Here is a 19,468-nt window from a genome sequence, read left to right as displayed (position 1 = left end):
GAGATGGTCAGGACCTCTGCCGGGTGCTGTGTGTATAAACACGTAGGGGTAGTTATGAGGACGGTTTATCCTCATTGTTTGGGTTTAGGAGAGATATTCTTTAGTGATTTATGGTTTGTGAGTAGAAAACTTCTTATGAGTACATTAGGGCATTAGAATTGAATTTTAAATGCAGGAACTACTTTGGTTTTGCAACAACAGCAGATCGTCTGCTTGGCTGCCGAGGATGTTGGGAACATTTGCATCTATGACTTCAAAAGCCTGAAGTGATTGCACTTCCTCTTGCAAGTTCTCTTGCATTTCAGCAGACACTTTTTATCTCATTTCATACAATTGAGGGTTAAGGGCCTTGCTTAGGGACCCAGCAGTGGCAGCTTGGTGGACATGGGATATGAACTCACAACCATCTGAGTAGTCCAACACCTTAACCACTAAGCTACCACATCCCCACCTCTAGCTTATTATTATTATTATTATTATTATTATTGTTATTGTTATTTATTAATTACTTTTTATTTTATTTTAATTAATTAATTTTTAAAAATATTTATTTAAATATACCACATTGCTATTGAATTCTTTGTTCTGATTGGTCAGAAGGAGTTGATTAAAGTTAATTAATGTTATAAATGAATAAACCTGTAATCATTGGCCATAAAGTTTTCAGACAAACTTTTAATAACAGCCGTGTTGCAGATACAGTCGTCAGTGCCAGAGGTCGGCGCCGGTTTTCGATCTGCTGCTTCTACAGGTCCAGACTTCCATAGCCAAGTGGTTAGGGCGTTGTTTTACAGCGTTCAGGGACCCATAGAAGCGTCGGATTGAAACCCGAGCTGACTTCTGGCACTGATGACTGTATATGCTCTGCAGTTTTTATTAAAAGTTTGTTTGAAACGAAACTGACCTCACAGCTTCTTTCTTTTTTGTTTTTTATTTAAAATTGTATGTTTAAACACATCCTTTTCTATTTCCACAAACCATCAGCTCCGAAGACCTGTTTTTGGAGTTTTTAGGCTTAATTTAAGTGCAACAAAATATTAAGGACACTAATTAGACCTGAGCAGCATATAAACTTAAATATGAAGAAAGAAAGAAAGAAAGAAAGAAAGAAAGAAAGACAGAAAGAAAGAAAGAAAAGAGACATGTAGAAAGAAAGAGAGGATACACTAATATAGATATATAGAAAGAAAAAGAAAGAAACAAAGAAAGAAACAAAGAAAAGAGACATGTAAAAAGAAACGGAGGATAGACTAATATAGAAAGAAAGAAAGAAAGAAAGAAAGAAAGAAAGAAAGAAAGAAAGAAAATAGACATGTACAAAGAAAGAGAGGATATACTAATATAGATAGACAGAAAGAAAGAAAGAAAGAAAGAAAGAAAGAAAGAAAGAAAGAAAGAAAGAAAGAAAGGAATGAAGGAAGGAAGGAAGGAAGGAAGGAGACATGTAGAAAGAAAGAGAGGATATACTAATACAGAAAGAAAGAAAGAAAGAAAGAAAGAAAGAAAGAAAGAAAGAAAGAAAGAAAGAAAGAAAGAAAGAAAGAAAGAAGAAATATATAACTGAAATAGTACAATGAATGAAACATAGCATAGTGAAGAAAGATAGAAAGAAAAGAAAGAAAGAATGAATAGAGAAATATAGAAAGAGTATAGACTAATATCAAAAGAAAGAAAGAAAGAAAGAAAGAAAGAAAGAAAGATGCGGAAAAGAAAGAAAAAGTAAGTTCTAGAGAGAACCAGAGGAGCTATTATTATTATTTAACAAACAGATGAATAAAGAGCGGTGTGAAGGAGGAAAGAAAGAAGAAATGAAGAAAGGAAGAAAGGAAAGAAGAAAAGAGACATGTAGAAAGAGAGGATAGACTAATACAGAAAGAAAGAAAGAAAGAAAGAAAGAAAGAAAGAAAGAAAGAAAGAAAGAAAGAAAGAAAGAAAGAAAGAAAGAAAGAAAATAGACATGTACAAAGAAAGAGAGGATATACTAATATAGATAGAAAGAAAGAAAGAAAGAAAGAAAGAAAGAAAGAAAGAAAGAAAGAAAGAAAGAAAGAAAGAAAGAAAGAAAGAAAGATGTAATAGAAGATGTAGAAAGCACTTCATGCAGCAGCTCCAGTCTGATCAACATCCATTACTCTTTGTTGCACTCAAATTAGTCTAAGTGATTAAAAACCCCCAGATCTTTAGACTTCAATAGAGATTATTAAAAACATCCAGAAGCCGAAGCAGTTGCTGAAAAATAATAATAAGCGTAATACGTGGGTTAAGTAACTTAGCTTGATGTTGGGCCGCATCCCAGCACTGATCCGTGGATCATTTCCCATAACAGCACTTCAGTATTCCTTTCTTACAGTAAGTTCAGATTTAACCATTTAACCCAGTTTCAGTGTCAGTCCATCCTGCGTGGATGTTCATCACTGGGGGATTAGTGCTCCAGACCTCTCGTATCTGTGAGGAATGAGAGTCATGTCATTGAGGTGATATTGCCTGCAGCAGGTCTTTAAAGCAGAAGAGGCCACAGATGGGTTAATACTCAACAGAGATCCACTGCGGCGAGATGATTCTCCTGTTCACCGAGAGCTACGGAGGCTTTTACAGCTTCGGATAGCCATTTTTCTTTGAAATAACATTGGAAATGGAATTATTACTAAAGGAATTACAATCATGAGGTAGCACAGTCAGCTCCGGGGCTTTAATTAGGCCAGAACACTGGATCATTTTCTCATCCTTTTTGCTTACAATAACCATTTTAATCAGAACTATTTGTAAACTAATTTGGATGTTTTCCAGCTAGTTCAGGGTTTTATATTTTTTATTTTTTAATCACAGTCTGCTGGTCTCGATATGTCAGATTCTACTAGTGCTTGGACTTGGACAACTTATCGGAAGGTTGTAAGCTTGAATCCCAGGTCCACCAAGCTGCCACTGCTGGGCCCCTAAGAAAGGCCCTTAACCCTCAATCGTATAAAATGAGATAAACTGTAAGTCTCTCTGGATAAGGGCGTCTGCCAAAACGTCAGAAATGTAAATGTAGTGCTTGTCTAAATCGGTGTCCATCACAGAAACATCAGACTTTGCAGAGGATCAGCCGTGACTCCTTTCCTCATTTGGGAAGCGAGATTGCTCTCTGTTTCTGTTCATCTCACATCCTACATGACCGAACTCTGTCAGCTCGTCTCTTAGGAGCGTCCTGTATCTCTAAAACACATCCTCCGTCCTCCGAACAACTCTCAAACTAGCAAAAAAACTAACTAAGTGTAAGTTTAAGTGAGGTCTGTTTATTGATGATTTTGTTGGGCAAAAATTCAAAGCCTCCAGTGGTTACCGGTGCTTTCCGCTGACTGAGCACTTCCTGTAAGTTTCTGATGCCCTGTTTTCTTTTATCTAATGTGCCCTCGTCCACTTACCCCGGCCGTTTCCACTTTAGCGGAATCACTGTTCATATATTAAAGACTGTTCCAATACTTTATCAGCTTGAAAAGAGTACATTAGATGACCCCGTGCAAGCCCAGGGGATTGAGTCAGCATAATTGTAAACGTCAGGAGCAGATGGTCTGGTGATTTCTGTTTTATACAGCAAAAAAAAATAAAGTCCAGACAAATAAAAGTCAAATTAAAACCCTGTACTGTGCTGCTACATTAGGAGTGTGTTATTTAAAAACCCAATGATAGAGTCATGTGATGCAGTTTGACACGAAGCGGAGTTACGGTTACTACCCTGAAGTTCATTATTTTCCTAAAACATAATGTCAATACGTTTTATTATTACACACACCACAACATTAAACAACTGACAATTATTTGTTAATTAGTGAACAACATATAATACTCCCTCTGAGCCACCACTGCCCCTCTGAGCCACCACCATCCTTTTGACACACCATTGCCCCTCTGACCCTCTATTGTCTCTCTGACCTACCAGCAATCGAATGACCCACTGCCAACACTTTGACACACCACTGCCCTTCTGACACACCACTGCCCCTCTGAGCCACCACAGTCCCTCTGAGCCACCACCGTCCCTCTGACACACCACTGCCCCTCTGACCCACCACCGTCCCCCAGGCCCACTACTGCATCTCTGCACCACTACTGTCTCTCTAACACACCACTGTCCCTCTGACCCACCATTAACCCCTGAGCCTCCACCATTCCTCTGGCCCACCACCACCCCACTGACACACAACCGTCCATCTGGGTTACCCTGGGTTGCCCCCTGACCCACCACTGCCACTCTTAAACATCACTACTGTCTGGGCTAGCACTGCCTGCTGACCCACCACTGCCCCTCTGAGCCTCCACCATCCCCCTGACCCACCACCTCACCTCGGCATTACCACCATCTCTCTAACACACCACTGCCCCTTCTGACCCACCATTGCCCCTTTGATCCACTACTGCCCTCTGACCCACCACTGTCCCTCTGACACACCACTGCCCCTCTCACCCACTACCATCCCCCAGGCCCACTACTGCATCTCTGACACACCACTGTCCCTCTGACCTACCACTACCTCCTGAGTCTCCACTGTCCCCCTGACCCACCACCACAACTCAGCATTACCACCATCTCTCTAACACACCACTGCCCCTTCTGACCCACCATTGCCCCTTTGATCCACTACTGCCCTCTGACCCACCACTGTCCCTCTGACACACCACTGCCAATCTCACCCACTACCATCCCCCAGGCCCACTACTGCATCTCTGACACACCACTGTCCCTCTGACCTACCACTACCTCCTGAGTCTCCACTGTCCCCCTGACCCACCACCACAACTCAGCATTACCACCATCTCTCTAACACACCACTGCCCCTTCTGACCCACCATTGCCCCTTTGATCCACTACTGCCCTCTGACCCACCACTGTCCCTCTGACACACCACTGCCAATCTCACCCACTACCATCCCCCAGGCCCACTACTGCATCTCTGACACACCACTGTCCCTCTGACCTACCACTACCTCCTGAGTCTCCACTGTCCCCCTGACCCACCACCACAACTCAGCATTACCACCATCTCTCTAACACACCACTGCCCCTTCTGACCCACCATTTCCCCTTTGAGCCACTATTGCCCTCTGACCCACCACTGTCCCTCTGACCTACCACCGCCCCTCTGACCCACCACTGCCCCTCTTATATTATACCCCTAAATGTTTTAACTTATGTTTTCACCCGGACTCAACATTTACCTCACAAGACTCTAGTTTTCTCTTTTGTAAACACATTACAATACCATGAAACAACCGGAACGTTCTCCGTCTTGAAGCCTTTCTCTTACAGCTTTACCTCTGACTCTTACTCAGTGTTGATGCTGAAAACACCTTCCTTTAACATCTCCCCAAAGCTAAAAACTGTGAACAGTTCTATAATAATAAATTAAAAATTGTAATAATTGTAAATGCCCTAGTTACATACACCATCTGGTTGTTGATTCTGACATGCTCGCATTTATTTTGTCCTTTATTTAATAACTGTTTATTTGTTATGTTGTTATTTTATTACATGACCAGTTACTAATTGAAATTATAACATAGCACTTCAGGACTACAGGAATCTTGGCGGCAAAAAAATAATCAACAGCATGTTGCCAAGAAATGTATGTTTAACACATATTTTTAAAAAAATGTGTGCATTCTGGAGTTCATACAGAAAAGGTCAGCTAATTTTAACACCAGAAACCATGGAAATGATCCTCTGGAGCCTGGAAATAGATGGAGTCGTCTTTAAATAGCTCAGAGCTGGATGACCTACAGCACCTTTGTGCTGCTGATGTAGGATCAAGTTTTTTTGTGCAGGAATTGATCTTTCCTCTCTTTCCTCTCTTCCTCTGTGATGATCTGCCTGTGATTGTAGTGCTATCGACTACTTGATCCACATGAGTGTAATTCGTCCGTGTAACTTTCTCCTGTGCTGCCCTTTTTTCAGGATCATGACGGTGACAGTGGCGCTCTGTGTCTGAAGAACAGATCGTCCTTCGAGCACCAGCACCACCATCTGTTACACTGCCTGGAGAAGACTACGGTGAGAGCACTGCTGAGGTTCAAAAGGCCACGAAATAGCCTCGGGCTCTCGGACATTAAGTATGGCAAGGAAAATGCAGACCTGGCAACCCTGTACAAGAACAATGCGTCGTCCTGATTTATGAAAAATAACATTAATAAATATTAATGTTTATAAATATTTTTTTATATTATAAAACTATTATTTTATATTATTGAATATTATTTTTTATTATATTATTAATATAATAAATATTAAACATTAAATATTAAACATTAAATATTGAATATTAAACATTAAACATTAAATATTAAATATTAAATAATAATAATAATAATAATAATAATAATAATAATAATAATAATAATAAATTGTGTATATAAGCACACACTTCAGTTTCTACTATGATGGCATTTTTTACCAGCAAAATGTTTATTATAGTGTTAAATTTGATACTTCTCAAACATATTTAATTTTTTCCCCATCAAAAATTTGGTCTTTATTTTTCAATCTCGGCTGAAAAACTGTTTATATTTTTGAGCCAAATATTATCCATGTCATCCCTAATAAATATAATAAATGGTATATTTGTCTAATATTTGCTAAATCAAGCATAAATTGATAGATTTGATGTTACATTCATGGACTCAAAACATTCTCTGGATACAAATCAAGAGCACTGGAGCTTACAAATGAGAAAATCGAGAGGAAAGAGAATGATAAAGTAAAATTGTTAACAGGAAATGTTGGGACAGGCGGCAGGGCTTACAGGATGCTAGTTAATATTGGAGAATTTAGAAAACCTACTGTAGCTGATGTTAAAATGCACAAAGCCTGACAGGTCTGATAAGATAACAGATAGAGATTTTATACATGATCATCATAGGACATAAGTAAAAGAGTATAACCCCTAACCTAACACCTCCTTTCATAATTCCACAGAACCACGAATTTACTGATGAACTGACCTACAGTGAGATGTGTATGGCAGAGTCGGTGGGCTTCCGTACCAGCCGCAGCACATCAATCTCCAGCCAACAAGGCGTCTCGACCTCTTGCTGTCCTCGCCGGGCCAAGAGGAGAGCCATTCGCCTGGCCAACTCCACCGTATCAGTGAGCCGTGGCAGCATCCAAGAGCTTGATACTCTGCATGTCCACAAGAGCCCGTCTGGTCCTCAGAGGTACTTGCTTTATCATATTATAACGCTCACTCATAACACTGCTCCTCGATAACCTATGGGTTTATTTTTTCCAAAAACATGCATTTTTATATCAGGGCCTCGTTCTTGTGTTTTCTCTCCCCGTAAGTAGTTGAGGTTCGATATGATAATGCTGATGTGCTGTAATAATATACGCTTGTGTAGCTGCTAGTTCTGGAAAAAAAAAGTGTTCAAATAGGGTTTATAATCTCCAAAATGAGGAGATGTGGGGTTTTTAATTCCCCACATGACACTACCAGTGAATGAATACACAATATCACTGCACAATGTAATGTCTCCCCCTAATGGTGTTTGTGGGGAACTGCTAGTTATATCTAAATAAATTTAAGAGATCGTTGCTAAATAATTCCAGATAGCATGTCAAGCAAGTATCATTTCCACAATGTTCAATTTTACAAATAGCTAATAAATTAATTAATAACACCCTCACTTAAGGTAAAAATGATATTATTTCACAAGTTCACAGCAATATTAAGGGCATAAGACACTTATACACATACAGTTGTTTTACATTAGTACAAATCTTTCTGTCAATCAATCAATCAATCAATCAATCAGTCGAATTAAAAATAACTCACATCATGGTACTTGTCAGCTTTTTACAATAGTCCATAACAACAAAAAAATACATTTTTAGGAACTATGAAAAATGTGTTCAATGATAACTAAACAAAAGTCTTTAGAGCTGAAAACTTTGCATTTTCAAAGTGAGTGACTTTTAATAATAATAATAATAATAATAATAATAATAATAATAATTATTATTATTATTATTATTATTATTATTATTATTATTATTTTAATATTATTATTATTATTATTATTATTATTATTATTATTATTATTTAGCATAATAAGTATTATTTACCTATTTATTTATTATTTACTCATTTTTAATATTTATTTTTTGCTTTTAACTCCAAGAAAGAAAAATAAGAACCTACGTGTCATCCTTTTCATAGATTTACATTTAAACTTGACATGAACAATAAATTAAATGGCTAATATTCTGAAGAAGGATTCTATGTTTGTTGTTCTCAAACAGTCGATCAAGCCTCAATGCCAGGACAGAAGACCTGAAGTTAAACTGTGAGCAGCGAGACTTCACGGCAGCCATCATTAGCATCCCGACTCCTCCAGCCAACACGCCTGATGAAAGCCTGCCATCGTCGCCTGCCATCCCGGGCATCCTGCGAAACTCCCGCTGCTCCTTCAGTCACGAGGCCGTCAAGATCTCGTCCTTATAACAAAACCGCCTCCAAGCACAGAGCTTTCCTCCAATGCACAAACGGGAAGGAGGGAGCTTTTCATGTCAGACTTGACTGTATCACCAAAATATCATCCCAAGATACAATGCATTTGACAAAGGCACCCAGCTACAGCTTCATCCCAAACTGAAAGCTCCCTCGAGGTTCTGCTAGGAAAAAAATAATCAGCAGGAACTGAGACGTGAACCGAAGAGGGTTTAATTGCAGCCTTTTTTGGAGGACTGTTTGATGGGCATTTATGAAATTATGTTTCTTTCACAGATCTGCATTGGGTGTTCTCCCTTTCTTGGGATAAAAATGACAGGAAATTGAGAAAAAAAACTGTTCCACGATTATTTTTTTTCTTTGTTTGTTTGGGTATTTTTTTTTTTTTTTTTTGATGAAAACAATATTGGATATCATGGATGACTTAGTGTGTGCAATCACAGGGCCAGTATTAAGAGTATGAAGACAGAACTATATTCCTATAAAGATATATCTTTAGAGAGGAAGACATACAAATACTGTATCCTGCAATAGATGCATTCACCAAAAAAAAAAAAAAAACCTATGGATATTATGGTTGAGACTCAGCAGGTCAGTATATGTATATGTATCATAATTTGTATCATACTTCACATGCATCCTTCAACCTTACCAAAAAAAAAAAAAAAGGTCATCAGTGCCACCCTACTCAGACATGCATGTTATTGTGCAGTAGATTGCAGAGAACGGAGCAGCTAATGCTATTCCCACCTATTTTTTCCGCATGAGAATCCCCTCAACCATTTTGTTTTGTCCTATTTTATTACCTGATGTCATTAAAAAAAGGAAGAAAAAAAAAACATTTATAGAATATTACAGATCCAAAAGTGCACAGTAACTTTAAAAAATTATAAAGAAAAAAAACAAAAAAACAAAAAACATTCAGGCATGACTCTTTGCAAAATTCTCTGTCTGGACATACGAGGGTATATGCAGGGGGGTGATGGGAGGGATGATGGTAAAAAAGGATTTTGTGTACATTAATCACCAATATGCATGGATACCGTTATAGGTATGGTTTTCTTTTTCCTTTTCTTTTTGCATTCATTGCTCCTTTGGTAAGTCGACGGCATTTTACTGTATGTCATTAAGAACGAAAGGGGGATGAAGGGATTTGCTACTTTAACTGAATCCATAATTTAATACATTTATGGGATTAATTTAATTCCATCTCAGTTGGCCTTGTGATTATGTGGATTATTATTATTATTATTATTATTATTATTATTTTTTAAAATGTCTGTGACGCATCAGTGCTGCCAGTCTTTAATATGTGCACTTTAATACAGTACGTTCTCATTTAACTGCTTATTTTATGATTTTCTGATGATTCACATGCAGCAATGAAACTGGCAATAAAAATGTAATTATTTTAGTAAAAAGTGTTTAATATTCCATAAAACTACTTGCACTTGACCGTGAGGACAAATGTACTCTGCGACTCCGTTTACAGGCATCGATCCAGAATTATTTTTTACTTTTGTTGGTTTGTTTGTTTGTTGGTTTGTTTGTTTGTCTGACTGTTTGCCGCCGGTTGTATTTGGAGCCATAAGGTAGTGAGCTTGGACATGCTGGGACAGCCGCCTCCACTTCAGCGTACACAGACTGTATGGACACGAATGCAGTAGGAGGACGAAGGAGAGTGTTAGATCTGAAAAGCACAGAGGTGTACAGTCTATTCCACCAATAAAGTGAACAGAATTCAGCAAACTCAGTCTGTGGTTTCATTCGCAGCTTTGAACTTGAGTGGGCTTTGTATGTGAGTATGTGTTAAGGGATGGATCGTGTGCACAACAGGGATGTGCATTAAAATATATGTATATATATACACTATATTGCCAAAAGTATTCGCTCACCCATCCAAATAATCAGAATCAGGTGTTCCAATCACTTCCATGGCCACAGGTGTATAAAATCAAGCACCTAGGCATGCAGACTGTTTTTACAAACATTTGTGAAAGAATGGGTCGCTCTCAGGAGCTCAGTGAATTCCAGCGTGGAACTGTGATAGGATGCCACCTGTGCAACAAATCCAGTCGTGAAATTTCCTCGCTCCTAAATATTCCACAGTCAACTGTCAGCTGTATTATAAGAACGTGGAAGTGTTTGGGAACGACAGCAACTCAGCCACGAAGTGGTAGGCCACGTAAACTGACGGAGCGGGGTCAGCGGATGCTGAGGCGCATAGTGCGAAGAGGTCGCCAACTTTCTGCAGAGTCAATCACTACAGACCTCCAAACTTCATGTGGCCTTCAGATTAGCTCAAGAACAGTGCGCAGAGAGCTTCATGGAATGGGTTTCCATGGCCGAGCAGCTGCATCCAAGCCATACATCACCAAGTGCAATGCAAAGCGTCGGATGCAGTGGTGTAAAGCACGCCGCCACTGGACTCTAGAGCAGTGGAGACGCGTTCTCTGGAGTGATGAATTGCGCTTCTCCATCTGGCAATCTGATGGACGAGTCTGGGTTTGGCGGTTGCCAGGAGAACGGTACTTGTCTGACTGCATTGTGCCAAGTGTAAAGTTTGGTGGAGGGGGGATTATGGTGTGGGGTTGTTTTTCAGGAGTTGGGCTTGGCCCCTTAGTTCCAGTGAAAGGAACTCTGAATGCTTCAGCATACCAAGACATTTTGGACAATTCCATGCTCCCAACTTTGTGGGAACAGTTTGGAGCTGGCCCCTTCCTCTTCCAACATGACTGTGCACCAGTGCACAAAGCAAGGTCCATAAAGACATGGATGACAGAGTCTGGTGTGGATGAACTTGACTGGCCTGCACAGAGTCCTGACCTCAACCCAATAGAACACCTTTGGGATGAATTAGAGCAGAGACTGAGAGCCAGGCCTTCTCGTCCAACATCATTGTGTGACCTCACAAATGCGCTTCTGGAAGAATGGTCCAAAATTCTCATAAACACACTCCTAAACCTTGTGGACAGCCTTCCCAGAAGAGTTGAAGGTGTTATAGCTGCAAAGGGTGGACCGACGTCATATTGAACCCTATGGATTAGGAATGGGATGTTACTTAAGTTCATATGCGAGTCAAGGCAGGTGAGCAAATACTTTTGGCAATATAGTATATATATATATATATATATATATATATATATATATATATATATATATATATATATATATATATATATATATATATATATACAGTGAGGGAAAAAAATTATTTGATCCCCTATTTGATTTGATTTTGTACGTTTGCCCACTGACAAAGAAATGATCAGTCTGTAATTTTAATGGTAGGTGTATTTGAACAGTGAGAGGCAGAATAACAACAAAAAAAATCCAGAAAAACGGATTTCAGAAAAGTTCTACATTGATTTGCATTTTAATGAGTGAAATAAGTATTTGATCCCCTATCAATCAGAATGATTTCTGGCTCCCAGGTGTCTTTTATACAGGTAAGGAGCTGAGATTACAGTAGGAGCACTCTCGGGGAGTGCTCTTAATCTCAGCTCGTTAACTGTATGAAAGACACCTGTCCACAGAAGGAAGCAATCAATCAGATTACAAACTCTCCATCATGGCCAAGACCAAAGAGCTGTCCATGGATGTCAGGGACAAGATTGTAGACCTACACAAGGCTGGAATGAGCTACAAGACCATCGCCAAGCAGCTTGGTGAGAAGGTGACAACAGTTGGTGCGAAGAAACACATGGAAGTAATGGAAGAAACACAAAAGGACTGTCAATCTTCCTCGGTCTGGGGCTCCATGCAAGATCTCACCTCATGGAGTTTCAATGATCATGAGAACGGCAAGGAATCAGCCCAGAATTACACTGGAGTATTTTGTCAATGATCTCAAGGCAGCTGGGACCATAGTCACCAAGATAACAATTGGTAACACACTACGCTGTGAAAGACTGAAATCCAGTAGTGCCCGCAAGGTCCCCCTGCTAAAGAAAGCACATGTACAGGCTCATCTGAAGTTTGCCAGTGAACATCTGAATGATTCAGAGGAGAACTGGGTGAAAGTGTTGTGGTCAAATGAGACCAAAATCCAGCTCTTTGGCATCAACTCAACTCGCCATGTTTGGACATTAAAATCCTCTAGTGGCCTAGCCAGTCTCCAGACCTTAATCCCATAGAAAATCTGTGGAGGGAGCTGAAGGGTCAGCCACAAAACCTTAATGACTTGGAGAGGATCTGCAAAGAGGAGTGGGCCCAAATTCCTTGAGATGCGAGATGTGTGCAAACCTGGTGGCCAACTACAAGAAATGTCTGACGTCTGTTATTGCCAACCAAGTACTATGTCATGTTTTGCAAAGGGGTCAAATACTTATTTCACTCAATAAAATGCAAATCAATGTACAACTTTTCTGAAATGCGTTTTTCTGGATTTTTTTGTTGTTATTCTGCCTCTCACTGTTCAAATACACCTACCATTAAAATTACAGACTGATCATTTCTTTGTCAGTAGGCAAATGTACAAAATCAGCAGGGGATCAAATAATTTTTTCCCCTCACTGTATATGTATATATATATATATATATATATATATATATATATATATATATATATATATATATATATATATATATATATTGGAACAGAGATGGTCATTAGATAAGACAATATCAGATGTGAGTGGAAACAAAAAATACTTTGGGAGCAAAAGGGATTAGTCAAACTTTGTCGAATTGGTCAAATTTTCTGTGGGAATGGGAAGGGTTGGTCAAACTTTGTGGGAGATCAGGCAGGATTGGCCATAACTGCTTTGGGATTGGATAGGATTGGTCAAATCTTTTGTGTGAGTGGGCAGGAAATGAGCAGGCTTTTTGTAGGAATGGGCAGGTTTGGTCAAATTTTCTGTGGGAGAAGGGAGGATTGACCAAAACTTCTGTGGTAGTGGGGAGGATTGGCCAGACTTTCTGTGGGATTGGGCAGGATTGGTCAAATCTTTTATGAGAGCAGGCAGGATTGGACAAATTTTCTGTGGGAGTGGGGAGGATTGGCTAGATTTCTGTGGGCAGGACTGGTCAAATTTTCTGTGGGAGTGGGCAGGATTGGTCAAACTTTCTGTGGGCAGGATTTGTCAAACTGTCTGTGGGATTAGGCAAGATTTATCAAACTTTCTTCAGGGTTGGTAAAGCTAAAATTGCTCCAATATTGGACAGGACTGGTCAAATCTATTGTGTGAGTGGGCAAGAAATGATTAGATTTTCTCAGGGAATGGGCATGATTGGTCTCTGGGAGTGGGCATAATTGTGTAAATAATCTGTGGGAATGGGCAGGCTTGGTCTAGGGGAGTGGGCAGAATTGGTCAGGTTTTCTGTGGGAGTGGGGAGGATTGAACAGATTTCTGTGGGCAGGATGGTCAAACTGTCTGTGGGAGGGGGCAGGGTTTGTCAAACTTTCTTTAGTGTTGGCAAGTTTGGCCAAAATTGCTTCAGGATCGTACAGGATTGGTCAAATCTTTTGTGTGAGTGGGCAGCGAATGATCAGCTTTTCTGTGGGAATAGGCATGACTGGTCTCTGTGATTGGGTGAGATTATATAAATGTTCTGTGGGAATGGGCAGAATTGGTAAGACTTTCTGTTGGCAAGATTGGTCGAACATTCAGTGGGAGTGGACAGGATTGTCCAAACTTTCTTCTAGATTGGGTATGATTGGTCAAGCATAGGAATATGTGAAATCGTGAAAATTTTTGTGGACTTTTGAGGGATTATTCAAGCTTTCGAATTTTATGTGAGAGCAGGCAAGATTGGTCAACCCTTCTGTAGTATCAGGTAGGTTCTGGATGGGTGAGCAGGATCGGTTAAGTTTTCTTCAGGGGCAGGCATTGATCAAACTTTCTGTAGGAGTTGGAAGGAATAGTTAAACTTTCTGTGGGAGTGGGCACGATTGGTCCAATAATGTAGGGTCATGGGTGGGACTGTTGAAAGGAGTAGCACATTTTTGGAGCAGCACATTTTCCTCTTTGCTTTCTGGAAACTTAGATCAGTGCTAAAATGATTTGAAGATTCTAGGTCAAGTTCTATCACCTCAAAATACTACAGCTGGTGGACCAAGTAGCAGTAGTATCTTGTTGAAATTTCAACCTATACTATTACAAAGCCAAGTGTAAATTTGAGTGCCAATTTTTCCTAAATCACTTATCCCTAACCCTTCTTTTTAGCTTCCAGGCTATTCTGGGGTCATCTGACAACAGTGCTATTAAGGAGCCATCTGCAGTCCCCATCTCCAATGTGAACAATACAAAGAATATCAAGACACTACATTTTTGTTCTGGAAGAAATTGATCAAGACAAAAGTTCATACTATATTCTAAATGATATATTTCTTCATTTTGACGTTCTTCACAGATTCTAACTGGACACAAATTACACATCTTTATTAGCCATTTGTTTATTTGTTTGTTTATCTACCTGAGATATAAAGTTTCATAAAGGAAGCAAGCATAGGACATCCTGTTTTTCACAGGTTGTTGCAAAGGAACATTCTGTTCATACCATTGGGTTGCCTTTCCTGCTAAAGGTTCAAGGTTGTTTTGTAAATTACTCTGATGATACCATGGTGTTGCTCGTGCAGCTTGTGGTTAACGAAGCAATTTCTGTCAACCTCAGAATGTGCATTGCATGTGTCTGGTTACTGAAAACCTTAAGGAAATTATACCATGGCGTAGTCATAGATAGGTAGGTAGGTAGGTAGGTAGGTAGGTAGGTAGATAGATAGATAGATAGATAGATAGATAGATAGATAGATAGATAGATACCCAGAAGAATTTACCACTGAGTGACTGAGTGCTATTACTTTCCAACTTACTGCTTACCTTATATGTCTATTTATTACATTTAGAGAGCATAGTGTTAATCTCTCTCTCTCTCTCTCTCTCTCTCTCTCTCCCCCCCCCACACACACACAAACACACACAAACACACACACACATGCAATCTCTCAGCAGGCTGCATTACCCACAAAGCCACATTGGACTCCTAACATGTTTCCTATGAACTGGCACTTCTCATCACACACACACACACACACACACACACACACACACTTTGATGTGATCTTCAAACCACATTACTCATATCACTTCTGCTTGATTTTCTATAAAACTGGAGAACATTCCTACGGTTCTTTTTAAAATAAAGTTTCTTTTTAAAGTTGATCTTTTTAAAATAAAGTTTCTTTTTAAAGTTGATCTTTTTAAAATAAAGTTTCTTTTTAAAGTTGATCTTTTTAAAATAAAGTTTCTTTTTAAAGTTGATCTTTTTTAAAATAAAGTTTCTTTTTAAAGTTGATCTTTTTAAAATAAAGTTTCTTTTTAAAGTTGATCTTTTTAAAATAAAGTTTCTAATCGCAGAGCTGGACAGCTGCATCCTATACATCCTCCTGATGGCTTTTAAAGTATCCGAGCTCTTCAAACACAGTACAAAATAGATTAATGAAGCATTTTTATTTCCATCCCCAGGCATGCAGTCGCATCACTACATGTTGTATTCTGCTCATTTTCTTTTTTAGCAGTGTGTAAGTTGTGACATTTTTATAAGAGTGAATTTTTTTCCTGATTTGGCTTCTTTATGTTCATCACAACGCTTGCATTTTTATGGAACTGCCAGTAAATTAATAAATAAATGGCAATTTTTTTAAAGACAATAATCAGAATTTTTTCTTAATGAACTCTTGCTTTGAGCTGTATAAAAATTATTATTATTATTATTATTATTATTATTGTTGTTGTTGTTATTATTATTAGGTGAGTTTATTGTTAATGTTGTTTCTTATAATATTTCTAAGAATTTTTAAAACAATAAATCATCAGTTGCTTTCTATACTGATAATAAGGGCAACATTAGCTGTAAAATACAGCATGTTGCAGATATCAGTCTGTATCATGTTGTCAGATATCATGTTGTATTCTCAATTCTGATTGATTAATTTATTGATTAATTAATTTATTGATTAATTTAATGATTTAATTTAGCAGCTTTGTCATCAAGGTAAATCACAGGGTTCTATTAATGCACTTTTTTTAACATGTCGGTGTTTACATAGTAACATCTTACACAGGTATGTGCATGGCGGACGTTTCACGAGTAATTGTTGATAATATAATTGTTGAGATGCTTATCTAGCATTTTTGGAAGAAGAGTGCTTGAGCAGTTAAACGGTAACTGTTTTAAAATAAGCATTCAGACACAGGAAAGTCTTCAGGACTGAGCACCAAGTCAAGCAGTGCGTAATAAATACAAGTGAGAGGAAAGGGAGAGGCTGGTGAAGAAACGGCTGTTTAAATCTGCTACAGCATCTGAACAGGTTAGAAAAGTTACTTCATCCACAACGTAGCATAAAAAGTACGTAAAAAGAATAAAACAATCATTTATTAATTGATTTATTGATTGTCCTATTGTTATATGGAAAAAAATCAACCTCAGTCTGCATCATATTTGTTTAATTTATTATTTATACATAGTAAGTATTACTCCAGCTTATTAGTTAAATATATGAGCACTACAGCTGAAAAAAATACAAGAAATAAAATACGAAAAATTGTAATTTGGGAAGTTAGATAGATAGATAGATAGATAGATAGATAGATAGATAGATAGATAGATAGATAGATACACTATATTGCCAAAAGTATTCGCTCACCTGTCTTGACTCGCATATGAACTTAAGTGACATCCCATTCCTAATCCATAGGGTTCAATATGACGTCGGTCCACCCTTTGCAGCTATAACAGCTTCAACTCTTCTGGGAAGGCTGTCCACAAGGTTTAGGAGTGTGTTTATGGGAATTTTTGACCATTCTTCCAGAAGGGCATTTGTGAGGTCACACACTGATGTTGGACGAGAAGGCCTGGCTCTCAGTTTCCGCTCTAATTCATCCCAAAGGTGTTCTATTGGGTTGAGGTCAGGCCTCTGTGCAGGCCAGTCAAGTTCATCCACACCAGACTCTGTCATCCATGTCTTTATGGACCTTGCTTTGTGCACTGGTGCACAGTCATGTTGGAAGAGGAAGGGGCCAGCTCCAAACTGTTCCCACAAAGTTGGGAGCATGGAATTGTCCAAAATGTCTTGGTATGCTGAAGCATTCAGAGTTCCTTTCACTGGAACTAAGGGGCCAAGCCCAGCTCCTGAAAAACAACCCCACACCATAATCCCCCCTCCACCAAACTTTACACTTGGCACAATGCAGTCAGACAAGTACCGTTCTCCTGGCAACCGCCAAACCCAGACTCGTCCATCAGATTGCCAGATGGAGAAGCGCGATTCGTCACTCCAGAGAACGCGTCTCCACTGCTCTAGAGTCCAGTGGCGGCGTGCTTTACACCACTGCATCCGACGCTTTGCATTGCACTTGGTGATGTATGGCTTGGATGCAGCTGCTCGGCCATGGAAACCCATTCCATGAAGCTCTCTGCGCACTGTTCTTGAGCTAATCTGAAGGCCACATGAAGTTTGGAGGTCTGTAGCGATTGACTCTGCAGAAAGTTGGCGACCTCTTCGCACTATGCGCCTCAGCATCCGCTGACCCCGCTCCGTCAGTTTACGTGGCCTACCACTTCGTGGCTGAGTTGCTGTCGTTCCCAAACACTTCCACGTTCTTATAATACAGCTGACAGTTGACTGTGGAATATTTAGGAGCGAGGAAATTTCACGACTGGATTTGTTGCACAGGTGGCATCCTATCACAGTTCCACGCTGGAATTCACTGAGCTCCTGAGAGCGACCCATTCTTTCACAAATGTTTGTAAAAACAGTCTGCATGCCTAGGTGCTTGATTTTATACACCTGTGGCCATGGAAGTGATTGGAACACCTGATTCTGATTATTTGGATGGGTGAGCAAATACTTTTGGCAATATAGTGTAGATAGATATATGTTATATGTATTATGTATTAATAGTAATCCAAATAGTGTATATAAATAGCATTAATGAACATATAAATAAAAATCTAAGTAACATCATTAAAATTCATGCAGTTATAATTAACAAAATGAAGCATTTGTTTCCCAAAATCGTAAACACATCAAACCAAAGAAATATATATTTTTAAATAAATATTCCATTTTAATTTTTTTTATATTTAAAAAATATATATATTTTTAATTAATTAATTAATTGATTAATTAACTTATTCATTCATTCATTCATTCATTCATTCATTCATTTATTTAACCTGTTTCTTAGACCCAAAGTGTATTGGTTTGTGTGTGTTTGTTCCTATATAAAATTAATTTAATAAACAAATAATCACTTCTTATTTACAAACATTCACCTTTTAGTGAATATCTGTATTTCAAAACCGACGTCTAACATTAAACCAAAGCTCTATAATTAGCCGTATGACATCACACAGAGTTTAAAAGCAGGAGAGTTCTCTCTCTTTCTCTCTCTCTCTCTCTCGCTCCCTCTCTCCCCCTCTCCCTCTCGCTGTGACCATGTGGTTCCTGCTCATATTCATCCAATTTCCAGCAATACAAGGCAAGTAAACTTTTCTCTTTTATTCTGATGAACATGTATCATGATTTTTTTTTTACCCCAATATTCTGGACTCTCCTCATTTATCAGAATTTCAACACTTTGCTTGATTTTTTCTCTTCCTATTTTGAGGCACTCAGTGATTGTCACCAGTGATGAATAACGATTCATGAAATAGTCATGATAGTGGAGTTAATACATGATTATTGCAGAATTGCCATCAGATTTCAGGGGTAATGTGGTGAGACGGTGTTTCGATGATAGGTGGTGATTGAATTAAGGCTGGTTTTATGATAGATTTTATGTTTTTTGTTAATTGTTGGATAACACGATGATTGGCAATTTGAAATCGAATCCAATAAAATGGTAATATTAAAAGAAAATACTCATAAATTTGTGGAAAAAAAATATTCTTACTTCTTTTATGTTTATTATAATTAATTATTAATATTCACAATAATTAATATAATATAATTATATATTTTTGTTAAAAAAAATAAAAAATAA

General features: G+C 38.6%; 2 protein-coding genes across 2 annotated transcripts in view; both read left to right on the top strand.

Moving 5' to 3' along the window:
- The window catches only part of kcnd1 (potassium voltage-gated channel, Shal-related subfamily, member 1), a 73,414-nt gene extending 63,201 nt beyond the window's left edge, over positions 1-10,213 (top strand). The window contains exons 5-7 of the mRNA XM_058390715.1: positions 5,933-6,028; positions 6,950-7,188; positions 8,273-10,213. Coding sequence (XP_058246698.1) covers positions 5,933-6,028; positions 6,950-7,188; positions 8,273-8,474 — 537 coding nt within the window. The 3' untranslated portion in view covers positions 8,475-10,213. The remainder of the gene's footprint in view (positions 1-5,932; positions 6,029-6,949; positions 7,189-8,272) is intronic.
- An 8,678-nt stretch (positions 10,214-18,891) lies between these two features.
- Positions 18,892-19,468, top strand: part of LOC131352509 (scavenger receptor cysteine-rich type 1 protein M160) — a 23,937-nt gene continuing 23,360 nt past the window's right edge. The window contains exon 1 of the mRNA XM_058388653.1: positions 18,892-18,964. Within this exon, the coding sequence (XP_058244636.1) occupies positions 18,922-18,964 (43 nt within the window). The 5' untranslated portion in view covers positions 18,892-18,921. The remainder of the gene's footprint in view (positions 18,965-19,468) is intronic.

The sequence above is a fragment of the Hemibagrus wyckioides genome, linkage group LG05 (genome assembly GCF_019097595.1).
Source record: "Hemibagrus wyckioides isolate EC202008001 linkage group LG05, SWU_Hwy_1.0, whole genome shotgun sequence".
In the NCBI taxonomy this organism is placed as follows: domain Eukaryota; kingdom Metazoa; phylum Chordata; class Actinopteri; order Siluriformes; family Bagridae; genus Hemibagrus; species Hemibagrus wyckioides.
This window is presented reverse-complemented; position numbering and strand designations above follow the sequence as displayed.